The 27,089-nt window shown below is 39.9% G+C and overlaps 1 protein-coding gene across 3 annotated transcripts in view; it reads right to left on the bottom strand.

Annotated features, from left to right (window-relative positions):
- The window catches only part of LOC149821431 (peptidyl-prolyl cis-trans isomerase PASTICCINO1-like), a 172,885-nt gene that overhangs the window by 48,709 nt on the left and 97,087 nt on the right, over positions 1-27,089 (bottom strand). For all 3 annotated transcript variants that reach the window (XM_089983129.1, XM_089983130.1, XM_089983131.1), the window contains one exon: positions 14,543-14,602. In XM_089983129.1, coding sequence (XP_089839255.1) covers positions 14,543-14,602 — 60 coding nt within the window. The remainder of the gene's footprint in view (positions 1-14,542; positions 14,603-27,089) is intronic.

Here is a 27,089-nt window from a genome sequence, read left to right as displayed (position 1 = left end):
ATATACAGAACTAATTCATGAGCTTCCAAGCATTTTGCCTTCAAATATCAGATCTTGATGAAGTCGAAAATACAATCCTTTAGTTGATAACAGAGTGCACGAAAAACCAAACCGCACTTAATTCAATTACTAGAAATAGTCCCGTATTTAAGTGTGTGAGTGATATGTGACCTGGTTACATACTAATCTACGTGTTTAAGAATCAGTATACTATATTATGTATTTATACCACAGGTTATTTGCAAGATAGAACCCTTAATGGTGGTACAAACAATATCCTTAATAGTAACCTGTGAAACCTTACCTTAAACTTTAAACATAACATGTTAATATAAGGGATAAGCAAAACCAGAATCATCTCAAAAGGGCAAGTCAGCGAAGTCACTTAACTGTCAAATGGTATAAAAACAGATTTGGGAACAGACTACCTATAATACTTTTAGTCACATCAGCATACAGTATCAACTTACCAAATCCTAAATGTTAACAGGCATACCACTCATTAATATCCGGATAGATTAACCGTTAACTAGACAAAACAAAAAGGTTTTAACACTATCAATTTAACATGAAATCAAACTCAAAAGTTAACAGAAATTCATATACTCGATAACTACACAATCGTCATATTTGTTTGGGTACCAGCAGTGTACCCAACCATGACCCATACTGCAGGAAATCGCAAGCTACCCCTTGAAAACAAAGAACATGTACAGCTATTTAGAGATTCGAGAATCCCCTAACAGGACTCAGCAAAAATTTTTATCCCATTCGAAGTCCCCTCATTTTATTACACGAACCCCCCTCTCAAATCAGCCGATTTGGGTTTTAGACAACCCACACCCTACCAAGCTCATGATTAACCTGAAAAAAATTCACATAAACCCTACCATTTTCCGGCGAGGGTGTTGCGGCATCCACGAGAGGGGTCGGTCGGCCTAGACAGCACCACCACCGGAGAGGTCGGCTTCTCCCTGCAAGGTTTCGAGCTGCAGGCCCGAGATCGGAGGGTGATTCGAGGGTTAGAGAGGTAGAAGAGAGTGAGAGAGAGAATGGGACAGCGAGAGAGGGAGAGAGAGGAAGAGAGGTTCGGGGGTTCCCCCCCTTTGTAGGAGGGTGGCCTTCCGAAAAGGAAGGAAGCCCGGCGGTTGCGGCTTCCCCCCTCCCCCATTTCCCCCACTCTCAAAATGTTAGGGTTCAAAAGAACACTAACCTGCGACTTATCGGGGGGGAGGGGGTTTTCCCTTCCTTTTATTTTTATCGGGCAACCCATATCGGGTTGCCCCCCCCCCCCCTTCTTTATCCCTCCCTGTAATAAAATTTTACAGGGAGTGGGTCGGGTCCGGGTCCGACCCCCGACCTGCGATGCTGGATCCAATTTCGATTTGGATCCGGGTTGCGTGAATAGCAGGGGATCCAGGGGTTGGATCCACTTGGGTCCAAAAGTGGGTTTGAAAATTTTTTATTATTAGTTATTTATTTATATAGTATTACTAAAATACTCAAATATGCACATATTTTTCTTTTGGAACCGCTAACGGATCCCAGGCCCAATTCACGTTAATTAACTATATATATATATATATATATATATATATATATAATTTCTTTATGCTGCATAAAATTTGCGGTTATTACATCCTTTCCTCCTAAAAAGAATTTCGTCCTCGAAATTTACCTGTAGGTGCTTACTCGAACAGCTTGGGGTATTTTTCTCGCATGTTAGCCTGCGGTTCCCACGTGCTTTCATCGATGCCGTGGTGTTGCCATCTCACCTTGACGAGAGGAATGGTCTTTGATCTCAAGACTCGCTCGCTTCATTCCAATATCTCCACTGGTTTTTCGTCCATTGTTAGGTCTTTCCTTATATCTACGTCCTCATATTGGATGACATGTGACGGATCTTGAAGATATTTTCTTAACATAGATACATGGAATACGTTATGTATCTGAGCATACTGGGGAGGTAGGGCTATACGATAGGTCGTTTCTCTAATCCGTTCCAAAATCTCAAAAGGTCCGACATATCTGGGACTTAATTTCCCTTTCTTACCAAAACGAAACACACTTTTGGTGGGTGATACCTTCACAAAGACCCGATCCCCCACATCAAAAGTGAGCTCCCTACGCCTCTGATCTGCATAACTCTTTTGTCGACTCTGGGCTGTAAGCAGTCTATCTCTTATCATCTTGATCTGTTGGGTATAATGTTGTAACACGATTGGTGATTCTACCGATCGTTCACCAATTTCATCCCAATACACAGGTGATCTACATGGTCTTCTGTACAGAGCTTCGAAAGGAGTCATGCCGATACTCGCATGATAACTATTATTGTAAGCATATTCGGCTAAAACAACATGTTTGTCTCACTCACCTTTCCAATCCAGCATACATGCTCGCAGCATATCTTCTAGTGTCTGGATAGTCCTCTCTGATTGTCCATCAGTCTGGGGATGAAAAGCGGTACTCAGCTTCAGTTTTGTACCCAAGGCTTGTTGCAACTGACCCCAAAACTGAGAAGTAAATCGAGGATCTCGATCTGATATAATAGAGATTGGTACTCCATGCAGTCTAACAATCTCCCTGATGTATAAGTCTGCTAAGCTCTCGAGGGATTGATTTATTCGTATGGGTAGAAAGTGAACCGATTTGGTCAGTCGATCCACTATTACTCATATACGTCATGTTGTTTTCGTGTTTTGGGCAAACCCACCACGAAGTCCATGGTGATTTCTTCCCATTTCCACTGTGGAATCTCCATTTGCTGCATCATTCCACCAGGCTTCTGATGTTCCACCTTGACTTGCTGACAAGTCAAACACTTCGAGACATAACTTGCGACCTCACGCTTCATTCCATTCCACCAATACCCTCATTGTAAATCTTTAAACATTTTGGTGCCCCCTGGGTGTATGGTGTACTTGGACCTGTGTGCTTCACCCAATAGTTCTTCTTTCAACTTGGGATCACTAGGAACCCAAAGTCGCTTTAGCATCCAGATACTGCCATCTTCTTTGAGTGAGAAGTGTGAATTTTCTTGTTGGGCTAGTGACTTCAGTTTCTCATACTGGGGATCCTTTTTCTGACCTTTAATAATCCTTGTAAGGATCTCCGGATGGGCAGATAAATTAGATAAATTGATACTTCCCACGACATCTGCAAATGGTTTCCAATCGATGAATTCCTCCACCAAATTCCACCCTTTTGTCAATAGACTGGACAAACTGCAACCAGCTTTGCGGCTGAGAGAGTCAGCTACCACATTTGCCTTTCCAGGGTGATAAGCAATGGTAAAGTCGTAATCCTTTATAAACTCCAACCATCGTCGTTGTCGCATATTCAACTCTTTCTGGGAAAACAGATACTTGAGACTTTTGTGATCAGTAAATACCTCGAATTGTTCCCCATACAGGTAATGTCGCCATATTTTCAAAGCGAACACCACGGCTGCCAATTCGAGATCATGAGTTGGATAGTTTCGTTCATGAATCTTTAATTGGCGAGAGGCATATGCTATCACCTTACCATTTTGCATTAAAACACATCCCAACCCAGTACCTGATGCGTCTGAGTAGACCACAAAACCACCATGACCTGAAGGTAAAGCCAACACTGGTGCGGTGGTAAGCTTCTTCTTTAAGATTTGGAAACTCTCCTCGCACTTATACGTCCATTCGAACTTAATTCCTTTCCTCAGGAGCTTGGTCATGGGCATAGCAATCCGTGAAAAGTCCTGAATGAATCTTCTATAATAGACTGCTAATCCTAGAAAACTCCTGATATAACTGATATTCTTCGGTTGACCCCAATTTAATACAGCTTCAACTTTAGCCGGGTCCACAGCGACTCCATCTCGCGATATGACATGACCCAAGAACATGACCTTCTCGAGCCAGAATTCGCACTTGGAGAATTTGGCGAACTTCAAGTTTTTATAATGGTGTGACCTTCGACTCACAGGAGAATACATTTACTAGGAATGCTCGGCACCCCTGTCGCATATACTTCTGAACCTTTAATATCGATACAATTCGGCCCTTCACTGTAGGTCTAGAGAGCCGAAACTCAACCTTTGGCAATCCTGGTCGGGACAAAACCACTTTCCCTTGGCGACAGAGAACATTGGCATAATGTTCATATAACCAATCCATCCCCAATATGACATCATATTCAGTCATATCGAGCAAGATTAGGTCAGTAGGTAAGCTATGCTCTTCAAGTACAATTATGACATCAGGGATGTAGTTTACACATATCGAATTATATCCTATCGTATTGTACACATATAATTCATGTTTCAGAGATTCAGTATGTGCACCAAGTAATTTTGCACTCTATAGATATGAACGAATGTGTAGCACCACAGTCAAATAGAACAAGTGCAGCACAGCCATTGACAAATACCGTACCTTGTACCGGATTTCCTTTCTCCAACTCCTCCACAATGGTGGCATATACTCGTCCAGGCACCCTCTTCTGTGCATTTTGCTGTGGTGCTTGCTGCGGCTGAAATGGTTGATGCTGCTGCCCTCCTCCGGCGTTCCGCTTCTGCATATCCGCCATTTTCTTGTGGCACTGACGGGCATAATGACCCATCTTACCACAGTAGAGACATGCACCGGTGTCACTGGGGCAAGGTTGTCCGTAGTGGAACCGGTTGCACTTCTGGCACACCCGATTTTGTCCTTGCTGCTGCGGAGGACGATTTCCACCATTGTACATCTGCTTCTTGTAAAGTGGCTGGTACTTCTTGCCAGCGTGGTGTTGCGGCGGACCGGCTCCCCGCTTTCCCGGTGTGTCCTTTTGACCCTTCCTTGACCGCTCCCATTCTTCGTTCAGCATAGTAGCCACTTCAATGGCTTGTGCGAAGGTGGACGGCAAATTAATCATCACTCGTGGTCGTAATCCGTCCTTGAGTCCGCGGACATACCTAGTTGCTCTGGCTTTATCATTCGCGAACAAATTTGGGCAATAACGCTCCAAGGTCCGAAATTTGGTAGTATATTCTACCAAGTTCATATTTCCTTGAGTAAGCTCCAAGAACTCCTGATGCTTCTGATCACGAGCGTACTGGGGGAAATATGTCTCTAAAAATGTCCGCTTGAAATCTTCCCATTGAATAGTATCCACTCCGGCAAAGTGGATGGTTCGGGTGGTGTCCCACCACTTCTGTGCATCTTCCGTCAAGCGGTAAGTGCCGAAGTCCGTTTGCTTATCATCGGGAACAGACAGAACCCGAAAAGCTCGTTCTGTCTCTGCAATCCAACTCTCGGCTAGTTCAGGATCAGCCTTGCCTGAGAAGGTACGCGGGTTCAACTTCAAGAACTTCTCATACGTGATTGTGCTCGTGTTATGTCTTTCACTTATGGTTGCGGCTAACTCCGCCTGGTGGCGCATTTGGGTGTCCATGGTTTGAGCCAGATTACCGAGAGTTTTCATCACGAAACCCCTTTGGTCCTGTCATTCGTTCGCCGTGCTCGAACTAGCTTGGGATCGACGATACATCTAATAACAATTTCAATACACACAGTTTTACTATCTTTGAATTGTAGTGTTCCTAAAATCATTACATGTATATATCTATACTTATACAGAAAAACAATGCAATTATCATGCCTAATAAAGTAAAAATGATAAAAATATACTCACAGAGCGATCTCAGGATGTGGCATGACCGTGATCTTTGATTTATTGTTCTCAGGCTCTGATACCATAACTGTAACGCTCCGAAATTTTAACCCAAATTTTTTAGGATTTTTTTTTTATATATATAGCGGAACAACTAATATTTCCAGGGTTAAGCATTTCAGAACGATACAAGAAGGTAAAAGCAAACCACACCATTTATTTTTTTTTTTTTTCAATAATAATAGAATCCAACATCAAAGTTTTCACATTATGAGTCTCAACATAAAAATTTCAATCCGAAAGAAAGTAGGACCGCCAGGGAACAAGTAGATCAAGTCTTGGTCAGCGTCGCATCCCGCATTGCTCATAGAACTACTCTGTGCCTGAAAATGATAAAAGTTATAGGAATTAGACTACCACGTCTAAGTAGGAAAACTGTAATTATTCTTGCAAGTAGATCATGTGTCAGGTATGTGATGTGGGTGTCGTGTTTGATTTTCAGTCTATACATAAACACATAAAGAAGTTGATGCAACAACAATAACAAACATATATCTAAGTAAAGGGGTAGATTATGCGAAAGTTATAATTAAGCACGTAAAGCATTTTATGCAACTACAACAATTAAGCAAGGTATTAAGCAATTAAAGCATATTCTGTAACAGAACTAACATTAACATGCATAACATCTATATAACATCCACAATATGAATTCAATTAACTCATATCTGCACAGTTTAGGATGTCGTTTCATCATAAGCACCGAATATAAAGCATGCTGAAAGAATATGCTAATAGTTCCAATACCCGTATCGGGTATTCAACCCATATTGCCCATTGGGCTGGGTTTCCCAAATGACACCAGTTGTAATTCCGTCAATCCGCTTTATGTTATATTTTCTTTGGTAATATGTAGAGTCCTTTTTAAGATGCTTGAGCATGGTACATATACACAAATAGCTAATGAAGTACCACAGAAAATAACCCTCCCAAGCTATCTAGGGTCTACAGTTCTGAACCCAACCTATGCAAGAAATAAGTTTGTACGTTTTCCTCCAACAGGTGCAAGGAGTTTTAGACTGATTAAGGACACAGTCCAGCTACAGTAGTTGGGCCTGTTAGTCATCACAATTCCGCATGCAAATTTGCCATAATTAGAAAGTTGGGATACAGCAAAACAGTGTATTGGCAACCATTACAAGTAATCTTTTCAAAATAATATTCTACTCAGTTAAGGCTACTCTTCATATGCTACAGCCTATTAAACAACATATTGCAAGTTGCAACCTAATATAAGTTAACCAAAGTTATGTATACAGGTCCTAGGCATGCCTCACATCAACCTTTCATATAATACTTAAAGAAAGTTGCACAAAAACAATTCATGAAATCTTTAAAAATATGTACAGAGCTAATTCATGAGCTTCCAAGCATTTTGCCTTCAAATATCAGATCTTGATGAAGTCGAAAATACAATCCTTTAGTTGATAACAGAGTGCACGAAAAACCAAACCGCACTTAATTCAATTACTAGAAATAGTACCGTATTTAAGTGTGTGAGTGATATGTGACCTGGTTACATACTAATCTACGTGTTTAAGAATCAGTATACTATATTATGTATTTATACCACAGGTTATTTGCAAGATAGAACCCTTAATGGTGGTACAAACAATATCCTTAATAGTAACCTGTGAAACCTTACCTTAAACTTTAAACATAACATGTTAATATAAGGGATAAGCAAAACCAGAATCATCTCAAAAGGGCAAGTCAGCGAAGTCACTTAACTGTCAAATGGAATAAAAACAGATTTGGGAACAGACTACCTATAATACTTTTAGTCACATCAGCATACAGTATCAACTTACCAAATCCTAAATGTTAACAGGCATACCACTCATTAATATCCGGATAGATTAACAGTTAACTAGACAAAACAAAAAGGTTTTAACACTATCAATTTAACATGAAATCAAACTCAAAAGTTAACAGAAATTCATATACTCGACAACTACACAATCGTCATATTTGTTTGGGTACCAGCAGTGTACCCAACCATGACCCATACTGCAGGAAATCGCAAGCTACCCCTTGAAAACAAAGAACATGTACAGCTATTTAGAGATTCGAGAATCCCCTAACAGGACTCAGCAAAAAATTTTATCCCATTCGAAGTCCCCTCATTTTATTACACGAACCCCCCTCTCAAATCAGCCGATTTGGGTTTTAGACAACCCACACCCTACCAAGCTCATGATTAACCTGAAAAAAATTCACAGAAACCCTACCATTTTCCGGCGAGGGTGTTGCGGCATCCACGAGAGGGGTCGGTCGGCCTAGACAGCACCACCACCGGAGAGGTCGGCTTCTCCCTGCAAGGTTTCGAGCTGCAGGCCCGAGATCGGAGGGTGATTCGAGGGTTAGAGAGGTAGAAGAGAGTGAGAGAGAGAATGGGACAGCGAGAGAGGGAGAGAGAGAGAGGTTCGGGGGTTCCCCCCCTTTATAGGAGGATGGCCTTCCGAAAAGGAAGGAAGCCCGGCGGTTGCGGCTTCCCCCTTCCCCCATTCCCCCCACTCTCAAAATGTTAGGGTTCAAAAGAACCCTAACCTGCGACTTATCGGGGGGGAGGGGGTTTTCCCTTCCTTTTATTTTTATCGGGTTGCCCCCCCCCCTTCTTTATCCCTCCCTGTAATAAAATTTTACAGGGAGTGGGTCGGGTCCGGGTCCGACCCCCGACCTGCGATGCTGGATCCAATTTCAATTTGGATCCGGGTCGCGTGAATAGCAGGGGATCCAGGGGTTGGATCCACTTGGGTCCAAAAGTGGGTTTGAAAATTTTTTATTATTAGTTATTTATTTATATAGTATTACTAAAATACTCAAATATGCACATATTTTTCTTTTGGATCCGCTAACGGATCCCAGGCCCTATTCACGTTAATTAACTAAATATATATGTATATATATAATTTCTTTATGCTGCATAAAATTTGCGGTTATTACAGTCGGATAGAGTTAGTTACTCTTCGCCTATAGAATCAGTTGGATTGTCATATTTGTGTGTTCTCATGTGTCGTGTACGCATGCTTTGAGGTCCTATTTCAGTTGCAATGGTCCTTGTGACAATAACACGGTGCATAGTATTATATGTTTCTGTGTGATGTGATTGATATGCCACGTGATAAGAAATGTTGGAAGTATGCGATAATATGTTCATGGTTCATGGAACCTTATTGGAGGAATGGATGATCTTGTGTTTTGTTTTACCATGTGAAGTGATACGATGCATATTGCTGATATACATGCTTGTGCCCATATTGTGGCTACTGACCTCAAGAGCGGTCAATTGTTCGGAGCAGTTGATTGTATTGATGCATGTATCACTGAGTGTGGTATCTGTTGAGGACCTGATCTCCGAAGGATTATCTGCGAGGGCATGTATGATCAAGACCAGGTAATCGGCTAGAGTGGTAGATTCTCTGTAAGGATGTACACTGTCCACGAACGGGTAGCCGCAAAGACGGTGAACTCTTGTGAGGAAGTGTATGGTCCAAGACCAGGTATACCATCTAGGGCGGAATTCCTTATGAGGTTATACATTTCCCAGACCCGGTGATTCGGCGTTGATCTTGTTGATTATAATAGTGGCTATCGACCCTGAGAACGGTCATTTGTGTTGATGCGTGTATCACAATGATTTTCATTGGATATGACATTTGTTGGGGACCGGGTTCCCAAAGGATTGTCTGTGAGGATGTACATTGTCCAAGAGCGGGTAGTCGCAAAGACGGTGAACTCCTGTGAGGAAGTGTATGGTCCAAGACCAGGTATACCATCTAGGGCGGTAATTCCTTGTGAGGTTGTATATTTCCAAGTTTTGGTAACCGGCTAGAGTGGTAGATTCTCTGTGAGGATGTACACTGTCCACGAACGGGTAGCTGCAAAGACGGTGAACTCCTGTGAAAGTGTATGGTCTAAGACTAGGTATACCATCTAGGGCGGTAATTCCTTGTGAGGTTGTACATTTCTAAGTTTTGGTAACCGGCTAGAGTGGTAGATTCTCTTTAAGGATGTACACTGTCCACGAACGGGTAGCCGCAAAGATGGTGAACTCCTGTGAGGAAGTGTATGGTCCAAGACCAGGTATACCATCTAGGGCGGTGATCAAGACCTAGTAATCCGGCTAGAGCGGTAGAATCTCTGTGAGGAAGTACACTGTCCAAGAGCGGGTAGCCGCAAAGACGGTGAACTCTTGTGAGGAAGTGTGTCATCCAAGACCAGGTATACCCTCTAGAGCGGTATTTCCTTGTGAGGTCGTATATTTTATGGACCGAGCGATCCGACGTGAAACTTGTGTTTTTGCTTACCATAAAAAGTTATGGTGAGCTGTGATAATCTTCTGAGATTGTTTGAGATAGCCACTTATGAATCTATAGTTTTGGTTTTCTGCTTTAGCATGATTACATGTTAAACCCTGATGTGAGAATCAGATCTTTAGCAATTTTAGATCATGATCATGTTTTGGACCTTCTATAGAAGGGTGGGTTTTTCTGAGAAAGTATGACGCCTTAGGTGAGTCATAACCAGTGACAGGTGGCCGCGTAAGGCCTTGAGAGATGGGAATAGTTTAAGGTTGTTCAGGACAAAGAGTTTGTTAGAAATAATGAAAGCGACAAACGATGTCCTGATAATGATTAAATGTAAATACCCTGTTCTATGAACGAGAACAAGCTTGTAGCGTGGTAGTTCATAACTTACGATCAAATGAATCATCCTACTACGTTTTGACAGTTGCGCTGTTTACTTGCTTTGAACCGCTTACACGCTTGCACCGCTCACCCGCTTGCACCGCTTACCCGCTTGCACCGCTTACCTGCTTGCACTGCTTACCCTGTTGCATTGCTTAACTGTTTAACTGCAGATCTGCTTTAAACTGCTTAGCATACTGAATTAGGACGTTTTGGGTTTGTAAAGGATTTTCCTTGGGATATCCTTATTTTTTAGTTTTGGTTTTTTTAGCTAACGTGCCCAAAGTTGTCAGCTTGCCTTCTGAATTAACAAAAGAATAGTCTTTCGCTGATTCTATAAACAAACTCTGGAGGAAAGAAATTTTTTCTAGTCTCTTGCATGTTTTCTGAAAAGTTCGCAAGTTTGAAATTTTGGGGTGTTACACAAAAATAGACTAGGTCAAAGTTGACCGAGTCCAAAATTAATTTCAATAAATGGACAAAAATAGACTCGGTCATAGTTGACCGAGTCCAAAATGTGGACGGACTCGGCTCTGGTGCGTTGACCGAGTCAGACACTTCGTTGACCGTGTCTGAAGCCGCACCCATGTCGGGGTGCGTCGACCTTTTAGCCGAGTCTGTGTGACTTAGGTTATGACTAATTACAAAAGTATATATATATACATATATACATTTTAACAACTTAACGATGGAAGTAGCCATTTTTCCTCCTCAAATGAATGCAAAAAAGACAGACCACAAATGCCATCATGTCTTATAGACCATTACCAAGATTGAGATAATATACAAAATAAGATAGGGTAGACATGCAGATTGCAGGGAAAAACAAATGATACTCTAAGGGCACACATGGTCTTCCTGAGAGATATAACTCAAACATATGGTGATTATTTATTTCAATCTAATCACTCCAACCAATAACATGGCAAACGAAATATTGAATTTAAAATTTGTACTACAAGAGTGATTATGTCCCAATTAACTAAAGTAATATCCCTTTGTGATGATTTTTCATCTCAGCATACTTGTAAAATTAATGGTAACTTACATGGCCAAAAGATGATTGTGTTACCCTGTTATGCATTGATACAGACATTAGACATAGTTGCAACAACAATGAAATACAAAGGACAAGTTCACAAATTTAATTTGTTAAGTTGTTATACATATAATTACATAGGATGGTATATATTTAACTATATATGAGCATCTATGATGCCTTTTTTATAAGAAATAAATTTTAATAATAAAAGGTTACAATGCTATGTCACATGGGTGCGGGTGCGGCGCAATTTCAAAAATTTCGGACACGGGGACTCGGCTATATATATATTTAATATATATATGTATATATATAAGACTCGGTCAAAGTTATGCCCATTAAGGGACAAGTGATGAGTTGTGAAACCTGATTCAGGGTTTTCTAAATACTGTAGCCCAGATTTTTTTTTTTTAAAAAATCCAAAAAATGGACCAAAATGACCCTGGGTGCGTTGACCGCACCCATGGTTGGGTTGACCGAGTCCAAGACGCACTCGTGTGCGTGTCGATGCGGGTGCGTCAACCTTGGAGCCGACTCCGTGTGACATAGTTACAATGAGTCATTGCCAATTTTACATCAATGACGATACAAGCTTAATCCAATTCTGCTATGACAATCCAAGTTATATCCTTCCTAGACCATCTCAACCTAGCATATGTAAGAACATCCCCTTGTATATGCCCATTGATAGGTCAACCTTCATAAGAAATTTCTAAGGGTGCGTTTGATCCTGTGGGACGCTGCGGCGATCAAACGCCAGACTCCGCCACGTCTGTGGAAGGGTGAGCCACTGTTCCAACCACCCATCCACCCGACGTGTAAAGTTGAAAACAGGATGGGTGGATCATTGTAAAAAAAATGGGGGGAGGGGTCTACCCCCAACCCTCTCTCTCTCACCCTATGCAGCGGCGGAGTGGCGAGAGGCCATGGTCTCTCTCTCTCTCTCTCTGATTAGGGCTATGAGAAAAAAATTCTTTGATTAGGACTTTGATTAGGGTTTTTTTTCTTTGATTTTCTAATTACTTTGATTAGGGCTTTTCTTTGATGTGATTAGGGTTTTTTTCTTTGATTTTCTTTTATTAGGGCTTTGAATCAAATTTTTTTAATTAGGACTTTTTATAGTTAATTTGATTACGGCTTTTCTTTGATTTGATTAGGATTTTTTTCCTTGATTTTATTTGATTAGGGCTTTAAATCAAAATTCTTAAATTAGGGTTTTTTATAGTTAATTTGATTAGGGCTTTTCTTTTATTTGATTATAGTTTTTTTATTTGATTTTCTTTGATTAGAGCTTTGAATCAAATTTCTTAAATTAGTGTTTTTTATAGTTAATTTGATTAGAGATTTTCTTTGATTTGATTAGGGTTTTTCTCTTTGATTTTCTTTGATTTTCTTCGATTAGGGCTATGAATCAAACTACTTTAATTAGGGCCTATTATAGTTAACTTGATTAGGGTTTTCTTTTTATTTGATTAGGGATTTTTTCTTTGATTTTACTTTATTAGAACTATGAATCAAATTTCTTAGATTAGGGCTTTTTAAAGTTAATTTGATTAGGGCCCTTCTTTGACTTGACTATATTTTTTATTTGATTTTCTTTTATTGGGATTTGAATTAGGGCTTTTTATATTTAATTTTATGGTTTATTTTCCTTGTAGTTTAGGGTTTTTTGGTTTATTTATGACTTATTTTCTTGCATTTTAGGGTTTTAAGATTTATTTATAGTTTATTTTTTTGGTTTTTGCATTTGTATATAAAAAATATGAATTCCTTTTTTCTCTAAAATTACCCAAATTTTAACATTTTTTGGAAGTTGGATCCAATTTGAGATCCATATTCAGGGCTAAAATCCATAATTTTTTTGATAAACTTTCATAATTAGATCCAATATGACAACGATTAAAAGCATTTATATATCAAAAAAATATCAATTCTTATTTTTTTCTTAAATTACCCAAAATTTGAACATTTTTTTATATTTAGATTCAATCCGAGATCCATATTCGAGGCCAAAATCCATATTAAACATGTTAAAACACTCATATGGTGGGACAGATCGAGTCGTATGATCCAAAACGAAGTTATCAGACCCATTATCCATGTGTCCAAGTTGTTCTCACAACGTAAAAATCAAACGCCGGATACAAGGAACACAACTTCTTATCCAGTCGAAACAAACGTTGGATGTAATACAATTGTTACAATACAAACAGAACATGTGTTTTGTCTGGTAGAACATGTGTTTTGTCTGTTACGTTTTGTTGTTCCATTCAACCTTGGACAAGCAATCAAACACACCATAAGGGTGCATTCAAATCACCGATGTACGTGGACAGGACAGCGTGGGACACCCACACGCACCCACAGGTAGGATAGGACGCATTGTCCTGCCATGTCCATGTGCCCCAAAAAACAAATTTTTTTGGGGGTGCGTCCATGCGACATATGCCGGAAGCACCAATGATTGCATCTATGCATCCCTCGTTTGCATGGGTGCACGAACGCACGTGGGGCCCAGACTCGGTGCGTCCCATAGACAGGCATGGACGGAGATTCAAACGCACCCTAAATGTTCTATTTTTTCTCTCCAACCTCGTGAACTACCAAGCCAATAACAGCCACTAGTTTCAAATGAGTTACCAAAACTCAAAAGCACTAAAGAGAAGTCAATTCAACATCACAAGAAAACAATGAAAGGAATCATGGATATGGTATTGGCAAAGTGCAAAAGTACTTGTCCAACTAGGTTTGGGAAGTGTCATGCGGTGTCTAGTGCTTTCATCACCAATGTCATGTCAAAAATGATAAACAAGGCTAAGTATCTGTGGAGATACCCGGCCAATTGATGGTTAAAGTCAATAGATCAAAGCAAAAGGCTAAGACATTACAGCTTATGAAGTATTTTCTTAAACATTTCACAAGTAGGAGAAAAACTAAAAAACGCCAATGTACAATTAGAAAAAGGAAACCAAAATCACATGACAAAGCAAACTGCAACAGTCTGCTGGAAAATACTCTCCTGAATGGCATGTTGAGACTGTTATTCCAGAACCAAATACATATACCAATCATGTTGCCACTTGAAACTTCATAAATGCATGCATGCTTTATGGCATACCGTATTTTTTATTTTTTCTGCTTCCTCCATGATGCTGCTGAAATTCAAGCCAGTCCAGTCCTGCAAAGAAGATTCAGAATCACAAAACAATTTTTCATACAGATCTCAAAAGCCTAATACTTGAAGAAGTAGACCAATGTCATGGCTGTCATGCAGACATACAAATAGTCAATAAATAATCATTATGTAAACAAGATAAATTAGCATAAATATTTAACTACAATAGAGCCAAAAATACCATGCATGCCTGCAAGCACACAAACATACATATCTAAAACATATTAAAGTTGATGCATGGTAGTTTGTCCCTTCCAGGTGATCCGTAAAGAAAGAAATGGTAAGAATGTAAATTAGAAATTGAGACACATATAATCCAAGGATTTCATCTACTTTTTAAGAAAACATGAGTTGGATGATTCTTTATATATTTTAATACTAATTTTTAAGGAACAAAAAGAAAAATGACTTTGATAAACATTTGACAACTAAATTCAACACAAGGTAAAACAATAATTTTCACATTTAAAGTTCAAACATAATCACCTTCCTTCTTTGATCTGGACCCTCCATTAGGAGGATTGCTTTGGTACATGAATGTGTTAAGATTAATGTACCCTTTGTATATATGTAATATATATACGCACATATATATATATACATATATTTAAAGATAAGATTCAAAACGAGGAGATACGTAAGAAGGTAGGCGTTGCATCCATTGAAAATAAGATGAGAGAAAATCGTTTACGGTGGTTTGGACATATTCGGCGAAGGCCTAATGATGCTCCAGTTAGAAGGATGGACAAATGGAAAAATATATTAGTCAAAAGAGGTCGAGGTAGGCCTAAGAAGACTTGGATGGAGATGATAGGAAAGGATATGAATGCTTTGAACCTCACCGAGGACATGACATTGGATAGAAATGATTGGAGGAGAAGGATTCATGTGGAGGACCCAAAATGATTTTCTTTTTTGGTTCATATCGCCGACCCCAATTGTTTTGGGATGAAGGCGTAGTTGTTGTTGTTGTTGTATATTTAAATATATATAAAATATATGATATATAATATATATATATATATATGTTACATGGGTGCGGGTGCGAGGATGCGACACTTCCAAAAAACCTGGGTGCAGGGGTGCGGCAAAAATATATAAATATATATATATATAGTCCAAAAGTTGGACATAAATGACTTTGGGTGCGTTGACTGCACCTAGGGTCAGGTTGACCGCATCGGGTGCGGGTGCGACATGGGTGCGGCACCTAGTTGGATAATCCCTGTGACATATAGGGCAAAAAACAATTTTCTTGGCAATTTTTTTTTTAAGTTTGAAAAGTGGACCAAAATGACCCTGGGTGCGATCAACACACCCAGGGTCGGGTTGACCGCACCCGCGTCGCGTCGACGCGGGTGCGGCACCCTGCTAGCCGAATCCCTGTGATATATATATATATTAAGTCCACTAAAGTTGACTTACTTCTAGTTGTTGGCAACTAAGCCCAACGGCTAGCATGTCTATCCGTTGGACAAGATCTAACGGCTAGAGAGGACTCTCTCTATCCTCTCTTTCCTCTATAAATTGGGACGGGTGTGTGCTTTGTAAGGTAAGAGCTATGTCACATGGACTTTTTTAATAGGGCACCGCACCCGCGTCGCACCCAGGCGGGTGCGACACTTGGACATAACTTCCTTTGTGTTAGGTGAAGTCAACCACATAGAGGTCAATTTCTATTCAAAAGTAGATTCAGTTAACACTAATCAAGTCCATTTTTATCTATAGTATATATATATAAATACATAAATGGACACAAATACACATAGTGTTAACTTAAAACTGTTAAAATATATATATATATATATATATATATCCTCCCCACACCCCTGCACCCAAGTTTTTTTAAAGTGCCGCACCCGCACCTATGTGACATAGGGCAAGAGAGTGATGGGTAGTATTAGGTATTTTTTTGTGTTTTGAGAGTTATGTAGTGAGAAATTTATGTAATTTCTTTTTATATTTTATTTTTATTTTTTATTAATGAAAATAATCATTCATATTCAATATGCTTCACATGTGTTGTTATAGTCTTGTCCAAATGCATTATGTTTCAACTCTTAGAGCTCTTTTTGGAGTGCATGGGGATCAGCACTGTAACGCCCCAAAATTTTGAACTTTATAATTTCCTTGAAATATTTGAAAATTCCTTTTCTTTACAGAGTTTATTTTTAAAATCAGTAGAAACGATTTCTTTAAAAGAAAAAGGACAAGTTTGACAACCTTGGGCACGTTAGCGAGAGAACAAAGATTTACCATAGACGATCTGCAATAATACTTAGGAAACCATTTCTTCTATTTAAAGAGAGTGTCAGGTTTGTACAAAATTTGGATTTCCTCTAGGGAAAACCGTACCAAAAACCAAAATGTCCAAAAGAAGAACTACGAGCAGAAACAGTGGATCCTTAAATCATCTCGCAGTCGCGTCATCGCCTGATGCACCTATTCGTCACCTGTACCCATGAAATGGGTTAGTTTTGCGAAAAACTAGTAGGTGAGCACAAAAACAGAAAGAACTAAATTAAGCATAAATAATTTAAGCAACAGGTAGTAACGAACAAACTAAGTAAATAAACTGGAAAAAACAAACTAAGTCCAACAAACTGAAAAGGTGAGCATGCTCAAATTAGTTATTACTTGTTAACCGGCCATGCAGGTACATACATGGCACGTGAGTCGAAACAGCCGAGACCAAGCCGAGTGTTCATTATGTTAAGTATTTTAAGATACCTCGGTTGGCTGACTGAATCCTATTCCTATGGAGACGACCGATGGTCGAGAGAGTAAGTCCCCAAGGCCTGATAGGGATGCATCCAAACTTCTGCAGAAGTGTTAGGCTAACTTATGTAGCCCCTATCCCCCCTAACCTTCGATGACTGGGGAAGATGGGTCTTTTGCCCGAAAAAGCCATAAATGGTCTGTCCAGCGGAGTTAGTACCCTTCGTCCTCTCTCTTGACGAAGCCAGGTTGAATTGAGCGCGACGGGGTTTCTTAGCCGTTGCCTCATTCTTCATGCTCTGGTCCATTAGACCAAAACGAGCATCTTGCCTATGAAGGTGATCTCATTCTTTTTATATGTGTTTTCATCAACGTGCACAAAGCACTGATCGAGGTCATAAGACCATCTCATCCAATCGTCGTAGTACTAACATGCCTCGCATGTTCAAGAGTACACTATGAGGAAAGGGATATAGGTCCTTAATAGGAGCCTCGAGAGTGTGTTTCGCAAAGATATAATGTTTTAGAAAGCTATTTTAACATTTTAAATCTTTCGAAACGACCCACAACTTGCCAACATATGGCATGTGATTTTCTCGAATCTGACATCCGATGACGCAGTGTCTGGATGCTATGCAAGTCACGACACTGGTTTTGGTAAATGGGCTTCGCAAAAGAACCCATCACTCAATAACTTGATCTTGCCCCAGATCAAGGGTTTTCCCAAAACATATCGGGTAAAATAGTGGAATAGGTATTCCTCCCGAATACGCTGAGTCGATGGCAAGGCAAAAACGAAAGACAATAATGCGATAAGCAAGAGCCTGGGCGCGAAGCACGACGGCAAACAGAAACAGAAAATGCGAAAGCAAAGGACAAGGATCGCGAAAATGCGTCCTTTAATTAAAAGACAGTAAGTAGTAAATACGAAAGCAAAAGCCTGGGCGCAAAGCGCGACGGCAACAGAAACAGGAAATGCGAAGCAAAGGACAAGGATCGCGAAACCGCGTCCTTGAATTAAAAGACAGTAAATGCGAAAACAAAAGCCTGGGCGCAAAGCGCGACGACAAATAAAAACAGGAAATGCGAAAGCAAAGGACAAGGATCGCGAAACCGCGTCCTTGAATTAAAAGAGTACTTATATACGTATATGTATATAAATATATAATTAAGTCCTTTCAATCTTTAATTATTTAAGCTCGATTTAATTATTTAAGTCCTTGTGCAACTTCTCCTACCTTATGGTATTGCGAGGAAGAAGTCGTCGACGAGCGTAGGTGATCGTTGGTTTAGTTCGCGGGGCGCGAACGGGCTCCGTTGCGTAAACTGCAAAAATATGACTCTTAGAAGGCACATAAAAACGAGCAAAGGTAGAGAGGAGACTCGGCTTCTCCTACCTTGAATGGAAGGGGAGCTTCCCACCCCCTTCCGATGGCCTGTCGGAAGGCAAAACGAGAGAGAGACGGGGTCGCAGGGGCCAAATGCACACCTGCGGCCCTCAGAAGATTTGGCAGGGGCCAAATGGCCCCTGCCGAGCTTTGCTCGACAGGAAATGGGACAGGGGCCAAAGGCCCCTGTCGGTTAGAGAGGGGCAGGGGCCATCGGCCCCTGCTAGGTCTCCAAAAAGAAAGGGGCAAGGGCCTTAGGAGTCCCTTGCTGGGTTTTAAAGAAAGGAGGGGCAGGAGCCTTCGGCTCCTGCCAGGTTTTTAAAAGAAAGGGGCAGGGGTCGATGGCCCCCCTGCCGAAAGGTAAACAGAGGGAGGGAGAGTCGCAGGGGCCTTTGGCCCCTGCCTGCCGCTATCGGAAGGGAGACAGTGAGAGGGAGGGGGATTACCTGGGCTGTCGAAGGGAGTGGGAGGTCGCCGGGGAGGTGATCGCCGCGAAGGGGGGCTCGTCGGAGAGGTGACCGCCGTGAAGGGGGGCTCGCCGGAGAGGTGACTGCCGACGGGGCTCGCTGGGGAGGAGAGTGAGGGAACGAGGGAGAGATGGAGTTGGGGAGGGGAGAGAGCAGAGACAGAGGGGAGAGACGAGAGATGAGAGAGAGTGTCGGGGGGTTGGGGGAGGCTCGTAAGCCCTCCCCTCTCCCCTCTCGCCTTTTTATAAGGAGGGGGCGCACACAGGGCCCGCCCCCTGTGTCGCCGGAGATCCCCCCCTTCTGCGGGCTGCCAGCCCCTCTGAAAAGGGTTTTCGAGGGGCTAGGCACGGGTTGGATCCGGGTCGGGTCTGGACCCGACCCGGGTCCAAGATTTTTTTTTGTTAAAACTGGGTTTTACAAGCACTATTTCGTGACATGGTATCAAAGCTTGACATCTTGATCTTGGTATCCTGTTCGTGTTTGTTATTCTAAAGAAAACTCTTAATTAATGTATGGATTGGACTCGATGATCTCACATTCCGGTATGTGTTTCTTATTTGGTGAAGTATCTATAATAAAATTTCAAAAATTGTTTTTTGGTATTTTATGTTGAAAAATTGAACATGTTTTTCAAACTAATTGAAATTTCTTTTAAATCACTTTTTAAATATGTTATTGTTTTGTTGGTTCTTGCGTAAGCATGTTGATTCGAAGTATATTTTGAGTATGCTAGTACCTTTTTTAATTATCAAAGCATGTTAAAAATTATGTATTAAGTAAATATGTGATTTCTTAAGGATTTTAAAATTATGATAATATGTTCTTCATGTTTCTTGCACTTTGATGAATGAATAAAACATTTTTGTAAATAAACCTACTTGTGTATGCCCTCTTTGGTATATATCCCTAGCAGCTTTTGTGATCATCTTTTGAAAAAATATTTATATCATGTATCATATGCTTATTCTTATATATGACATGCATTAATCTCATATGGGTGAAAGTGTTACTTCATGTATGTTTGAATGATGTTGCTTATTAAGGAAGATTATTTTCAAATTAATGACTTGTCATCATGTACTCAAATGTATTTTTTAATATTTAATGTGTTTCTCAATTATGTATTGTATATTAGAGGATTCTTGTATTTATGATTCCTCTTGAGCATTGTTAAAAAATTTGAAAAAAAATTGTTGTTGAGTCTTTAGTGACTTTATGTGTTCTTTCCCATTGGTGATTTATTGACTTGGGTACTTGTGCCCTTTTGCAAATATTAAATGATTTCTTTCTTTGATATTTTATCATGACTCTTAGAAATTTTATACTTGTTGCATTGTGATAAAATTTCTTGTATGACATATGTAGAGATAATTATGTATCTTTACGAATCTATACATGTATGCCTCCATTTGTCTCATAGTAGACTTATGATTTAGATTTAGCTTCTTAAAACTATTATTCTTGTCACTTTATTGATTTTTATTGGATCTTTATGCCTTGGTGCATATGTTCTTTGATTGGCAAATTTATGAAAGGTAATTTTCTCTATGTTGATTGTGTAAATTGGGAATGATCCGCGTTGATTGCTTGCTTGTTCAAATTTGTGAAAAATGGTCATGAGACATCATGTATTGCATATAATTGCATCAATAGACATATTGTTGTGCATATGATTGCACAAATTTTTTATAAAGTTTTTATCTAACTTTATTGGACTTGATTTGATATGAACTCACCTATTTGGAAAGTGAATTATGTGAGCATATATTGCTTTTTGTGGCATTTGGATTGTCCATCACAAAATTTTATATAATACATCATTCTCTTGGCTTTGTTATTTGTTCTAAGATGTTTGTTGGGGTGAATTGTGGGCACTTCATTTTATGTCAGTTTAGATTGTCAACTTGTGGTTTGGTTCTAACTGACAATTGATTGATCTCTAGATTTGTGAATATGTTGCATCACTCATTTGTTGATTGGTCATTGTTATTATTATGGATGCTTATAACTGTTTATCTGTGACTATTTATCTGTGATGGTAATCTATTGTTTGAAACCATGGTGTTTCGAAGGATTGTTAAAATTGATACTTTTTGTGACAATAGTATGCTTCCATTATAAGCTTTCGTAACTCGAGTGACTTCTCATTTTCATGCCTTTTTATTTAAGTGTCACTTTATGTAGACAAGAGACATTTATCAATATGGTGAGGTATGTGCACCCGTTGAAACTTATGTTGTTTATAAGAGATTTTGGATTATTAGTGTGGTGAGTTATGTGCACCGTTGAAACTGATGTTGTTTACAGTTTTACAATCATTTGTAAGTTGAGTCATGTGCACTTCTTGTAGATTGTAATTATTTTGTATTGTCAGAGAGCCCTATATTGCATGTGCATGGTCATAGAGATGATTATTGTAGCGCCCCAAAAATCCAAGACTTTTAACTTTTAGAATAGTTTAGAAAGGTTTGAAAGCATACGATTATCAGAGTTTAAATAGTACTTCAGCAGAAAATGATATTTTTAAAACCACAAGTCAATGAACCTTGAGCGCATTACAGCGTAAACTTTCCTCTGTCGAATCCCGCACAACTCTTGAAATCAAATGGTTTTGAAATGCAATTTCAATAATTGAGAATTTGTTCATGGGATTTTGCAACTCATTATATTTATTGAAACAAAAAAGAAGTTTACTAAAATAGTCTTAGTAACTCAAGGTTTAATTAAAAGAGAATTTTTGAAATACACTTTATACCAAATTTACCAACATGTCCTTAGGAGCGAAACGTCAGGGAAAGAGCTCTATCTTGATCTCATCGCGTCATCGTGCCATCGCAGAGTGTATCACCTATACATCATCTGCCCATAAAATGGGTCAGTTTCACTAAAAACTGGTAGGTGCACATACAGAACGATATAGAACATAGTTAAGCAAAATAATTTAATATGTCAAGTAGACAGGCAATTATATAGCAATTTAATTTCAACATGAAGCAACTATCATGAGCAAAATGCTAAAGCTATTATAAGCATTTCACTGGCACAAGTAGGCTAATTATTATAAGCAAAGCATTGCATAAGCAATTTAACTAGCAAAATACGATGCTACATCAACCACACACACAATTCCATAAGTATTGAAACTCGTTGCGCACTATAACTTTCATACATGTATAACTCAACAAATTTGGTGATCGGATTTAAATTATGTTTCGATATTAACTGGCCAAGTGGGTACGCACAAGGCACGACTCTAGAAACAGCCTAGACTAATCCGGGGGTTTATTATGCTATGTATTTTATGATAACCCGGATAGCTGACTGAGTCCGCACCTAAGGGGACGGTCGGTGACCAAGAGAGAAATCCTCAAAGCAGCATAGACAATGGATGCATCCCGAACATGGAGAGCTACCACCTAGGATAATTATGTTAGTCCCCTTCCCCTAACTCTGATGACTGGAGGAGCCGAGTCTTTTGCTCGTAACTGCCATTAATGGCTTGTCCATCGAAGTTTTTGTACCTTCCTGTCATCTCTCCTAACAAGAGTCAGCGGTTCGAATGAGTACATCAGGAGTAGTTAACTGAAGACTCATTCTACATACTCTGGTCTTTCGACCCAACTCGAGTATCTTGCCGGTGAAGGCGGAAATCATCACTTATTTAGGTGATCTCAACATTTTGTTATTTGCACTAATCAAGGTTGCCACAACCTACTCATCCAATCATCGCAACGTAAGAAAACATACTTGTCAAAAAGTACGAACGTACTTGTCAAAAGTACGACTACGATAAAAGGGATATGGTTTCACCAAAAAAAAACCAACAGATATTATCTACATAAGAAGTAACACAACACAATTTGGCAAGATAAGTCTTGAATTCATTTCAACAATATTTTGCATATTTCATGATACAAGGTCGTCTCGGATCTCTCGTCCGATCAACAAAGTACTTAACACGTCGTGCATGACTAAAAATCCCCACTACCGAATTTCAATGGAGCCTCCCCTCAAACCCACACAGGGAATCGAACCCATGTTCGATTCCTCACCTCGATTCCAAGAAGACCCGTACCTATTTTCCTGAAGTTTTTCCGACGATCGAAGGCTGGAGACGCGAAGGTCGAGCTGCTGGTGTCGCTCCACGCGGCTGCCGTGACCGAGGTTGCTTGTCGTGGCCTGTGGTGGCTGGTGGCCAAAAACTTGCCGGCGACCTCCCTGCCTCCGGCGCACGCACACAGACCGAGAGAGAGAGAGAGACGAGGGAGAGAGATGAGGGACTGAGTGAAGAGGGAAAACCCCTCCCCTCCACTGCTTTTATCGGCCCAAACTCCCCCTCCTCTGTCGAGATGGGCGCGGGGTCGTTACGCTCTGCGTAACCCCCCTGCGCCCTTTCTGTTTCTGCTAGGGTTTTATCGGGCAACCCTTATCGGGTTGCCTTAATAAAACCCAACTTTCCCCCTTAATAATCGAGAGGGTCGAGTCCAAGTCTGGGTCCGAGCCCATGACCCACGACGCTGGGTCCATTTTAATAATGGACCCGGTTTCGCCCATGAGTGTCGGATCCTTAGTTGGATCCGTGGATCCAATTGTGGGTCCGACCCTATATACTAAAATTTATATTTTTTTTCTTTCTTATAAATACTATTAATCATTTATTTAATTAATAATTAATATTATAAGCAAAATTTAACACCCCCATTGGTGGGTTAGTTACGGATTCTTTTATGGATCCGATTATGGTAACGGATCCGAGGCCCAAAATTAGAAAAATACCCATATTCTTAAACAAATAAAATATCAAAAATTGAGGTTATTACATCCCTACCCCCTTAAAAGAATTTCGTCCGCGAAATTAGAATGTACTAAATGTGAGTAGTACTGTAACGACCCCAACTCCTACTTTTGAAAAATGCGGATTTTTTTTTTTTTTTTTTTTTTTTTTTGAGTTGCGGAAAACTTCCTAGAGACCCGGGGTCCTCACAGTTCCAATTCCAACTGGACAGCCACAAACCACAAAAGAACTTGCAATTATCATCCATAAACTAACCAATACCTTTATTTATGATTTAAGAATTAATCTCCAAATAAAGTGTTTGATTCAACAGAAAGTAAAGTTACAATTTCAGAAATTAAAAGAACTAAAAGGCAAAAGATAGAGCCACTAAGTCCTCTACTGAAGCTGACAAGCCCAAGTATAACTCATCCATCCCAGATGCATGTCCAACTTCACTGTTCACCATTTCCTGTGAAAAACCAACAAAGTAGGGTGTCAGAACCAAAATTCTGAGCACAGCTACTTCTAAAGAAACCAGGTGAGAGAAAGAACATGGATAAGATTTCATGCAGTGATTCGAGTGAGTGCTTAAGTAAAATTTGCAACATCTAAATATCCATAACTATCAATATTTGTATTTACTCACTAGTCAAGAACAGTAAACAGTGTCATATATTGATAACTAAATGATCAAACCTTTCAGCATGATTTCACAAAGTAAATCATATGCTACCACCAAATGATGTCATGATATCAAGAATGATTCAATCATGCATGATCTAATGCATAACAGAAAAATGCATGATTATGTGCAATGCATGATTTCTTCTGTTATCTTTCATTTAAGTTTCATCTTTCCACATGCATGCCCTATTAGATGCACATATCTTTAGGTTCCTCTTTTTAATTACCGTGGCCCGCGGATACACCAAACGGGTACAAACCCCGAGGTCAAGTAGGTTCCCAGGGTAGCTTAACACAATTTGTATTTTATTACTGGGTTCCAACTTAGCCCTCGACCGATATCAGGAAACAACACCATCCATCGGAACATTAGACCTCCACATCTAATGTCGGGGACACAAGGGACACCCCACGCCCACAAGTGTCACTTCCTTGGTACCATAAACTCACAGCTGTGACTAACACACCACTCCCGGGTAAAGTGGCGGGTTCTCCCTAAAACCGTGGCCAGGAGAAGAACCTCAATATCGGGTTCAGGGGCAACAACGCACACGGAGTTTTTGTATCCTTACAGTCTCCCCAAGACCGGATATCCAAGATTCTCATACTCCAGATGAGATATCCCAGAAAGTAAATTTACACTGTTCTTATTCATTATATTTTTAATTAAGTCAATTTCTTTAAGTTTGCAACACCCTATGCAAAAGTAAAGTGAAAACCCCGCATCCTCCCTTGAGGGGACCCATTCGGGACTCCAGCCCGTAACCACCACTAGAGCAGTGTAGTAATGTGTCAAGTGATGTATTTAGAAACATAACTAAAAGAAAACCAACCCACGGCACTCCAGGCCGCTGATGGTCCAATTTGGCCATCGGAGCATCACATAATAAAACCATAACAGTTAGTGAAAGCATAACCTTCACGGCAAGTGTTTTCTCTCAATCCAATACACAAGCTTTTAAATAACACATGGATTCTAGCCAAAAATATAATGTTCATCTAGGGACAGACAAGCAAGATCCATTCCATATGTACAATTTCAGTTTCATGTATCCATTCTCCCTAAACAGTGTAACATGAGCACTGTTATACACAACTGACCCATTACTAATTACTAAAAAGTATACTAGTTAGTCATGCTTCATTTTATTCATATATTGCCTAACAGTAAATACTAATGAACCCATTCTCCAATGATAACAGTTGTGCCCAGTTTACCGAATATGAATGGGGAACTGTTCAAAAGAGTGGAGGTCGGCTATGTGTACCTAATAATGCTGTCCTCCGATTTGGCACATCACAATGTGACATTACAAGACATTCAAGAGAAACTATATCACTCATTCATAAGGAAAAGTAAACGATCTGGTGTAACCTAATACAAAATCCAATAGTCAATGTTATTTAAATCAAGTGAAGTCAATTCCTACTGTTTCAAGAAAATCAAAGCTATGAAAAAATTTCATAATGGTGCAATAAAAGTCAGTATGGCGAAAGCAGGCCCTACTATTGCAATATTGTTCCACTGCAGAGGATAACAGGGTATGCTAGAAAAATGGGGTATGATAATCAGAATGTAACAGGGTATACAATTCCTTTAACTGGTCAACATACACCAAGGTATTCCATTGACACAACTGTATAGAGGCATGCTGTTAACATTAAAAGACTGTTCGATTAACACAAATTGATCATAACATAATAGTGTGGGCAATTATCACTAACCGATATTTATTTTATCAAAATATACCTCTAATGATTACTCAAATTGGTGAACCTAATACTATACCTGAGGAGGTCCCAGATGGTCATACCTTTGCATTAAGAGTTTCCAACCCATACCCATTGAGTAATTTCATAAACAGGTAGTACAAAGTTCAAATGTGCAGGTTAAATGTTTTTCATATTAAACCTATATTCAGTATATACGTTTTAAAGCCCCCTTGGTGCTCTAAAATGAAAACAAAGTGTGAATCACACACCAAGCAACGAGGAACTAGTGTCGTTCATACTGTCTTGCCCCAGCCTGGGACATGGCCAGGGTTCCCCTTTTTTTTTTTTTTTTCAATCGAGTTAGAGGCCAGCTCCCAGCTAACTGGGTCAGCTGGGCCTGCTATGGCCTGGTTCAAAAGATGCACAGCACCCAGCCGATTGGGTCGGCTGGGCCGGTCACCCCTCAATGCACATTATATTTATATTGAATTCGCCAGGACGATAACCCCAAACAGAATTTAACACATATCATGCCTCAATTCCAAATCAAGAGAAGGAATAGTAGGTCTAAATATTGACATCCACCTAAATAAAATAACTATCTTAAATCTGAACTAAGTTTAGGAGATAACCAATATACAATCCAACCAAAACAAAGGAAAAACACCCCACACCTGGAAAGATCCGAAACCCCCAAATCACCGAATTGGGGTTTTAGGTTTAGGGTTGATGTAAACCCCAAA

The sequence above is a fragment of the Nuphar pumila genome, chromosome 12 (genome assembly GCF_984573655.1).
Source record: "Nuphar pumila chromosome 12, dmNupPumi1.hap1.1, whole genome shotgun sequence".
NCBI classification, from domain to species: domain Eukaryota; kingdom Viridiplantae; phylum Streptophyta; class Magnoliopsida; order Nymphaeales; family Nymphaeaceae; genus Nuphar; species Nuphar pumila.
Note: the sequence above shows the minus strand (reverse complement) of the source record. Positions and strands in the feature narration are given on the sequence as shown.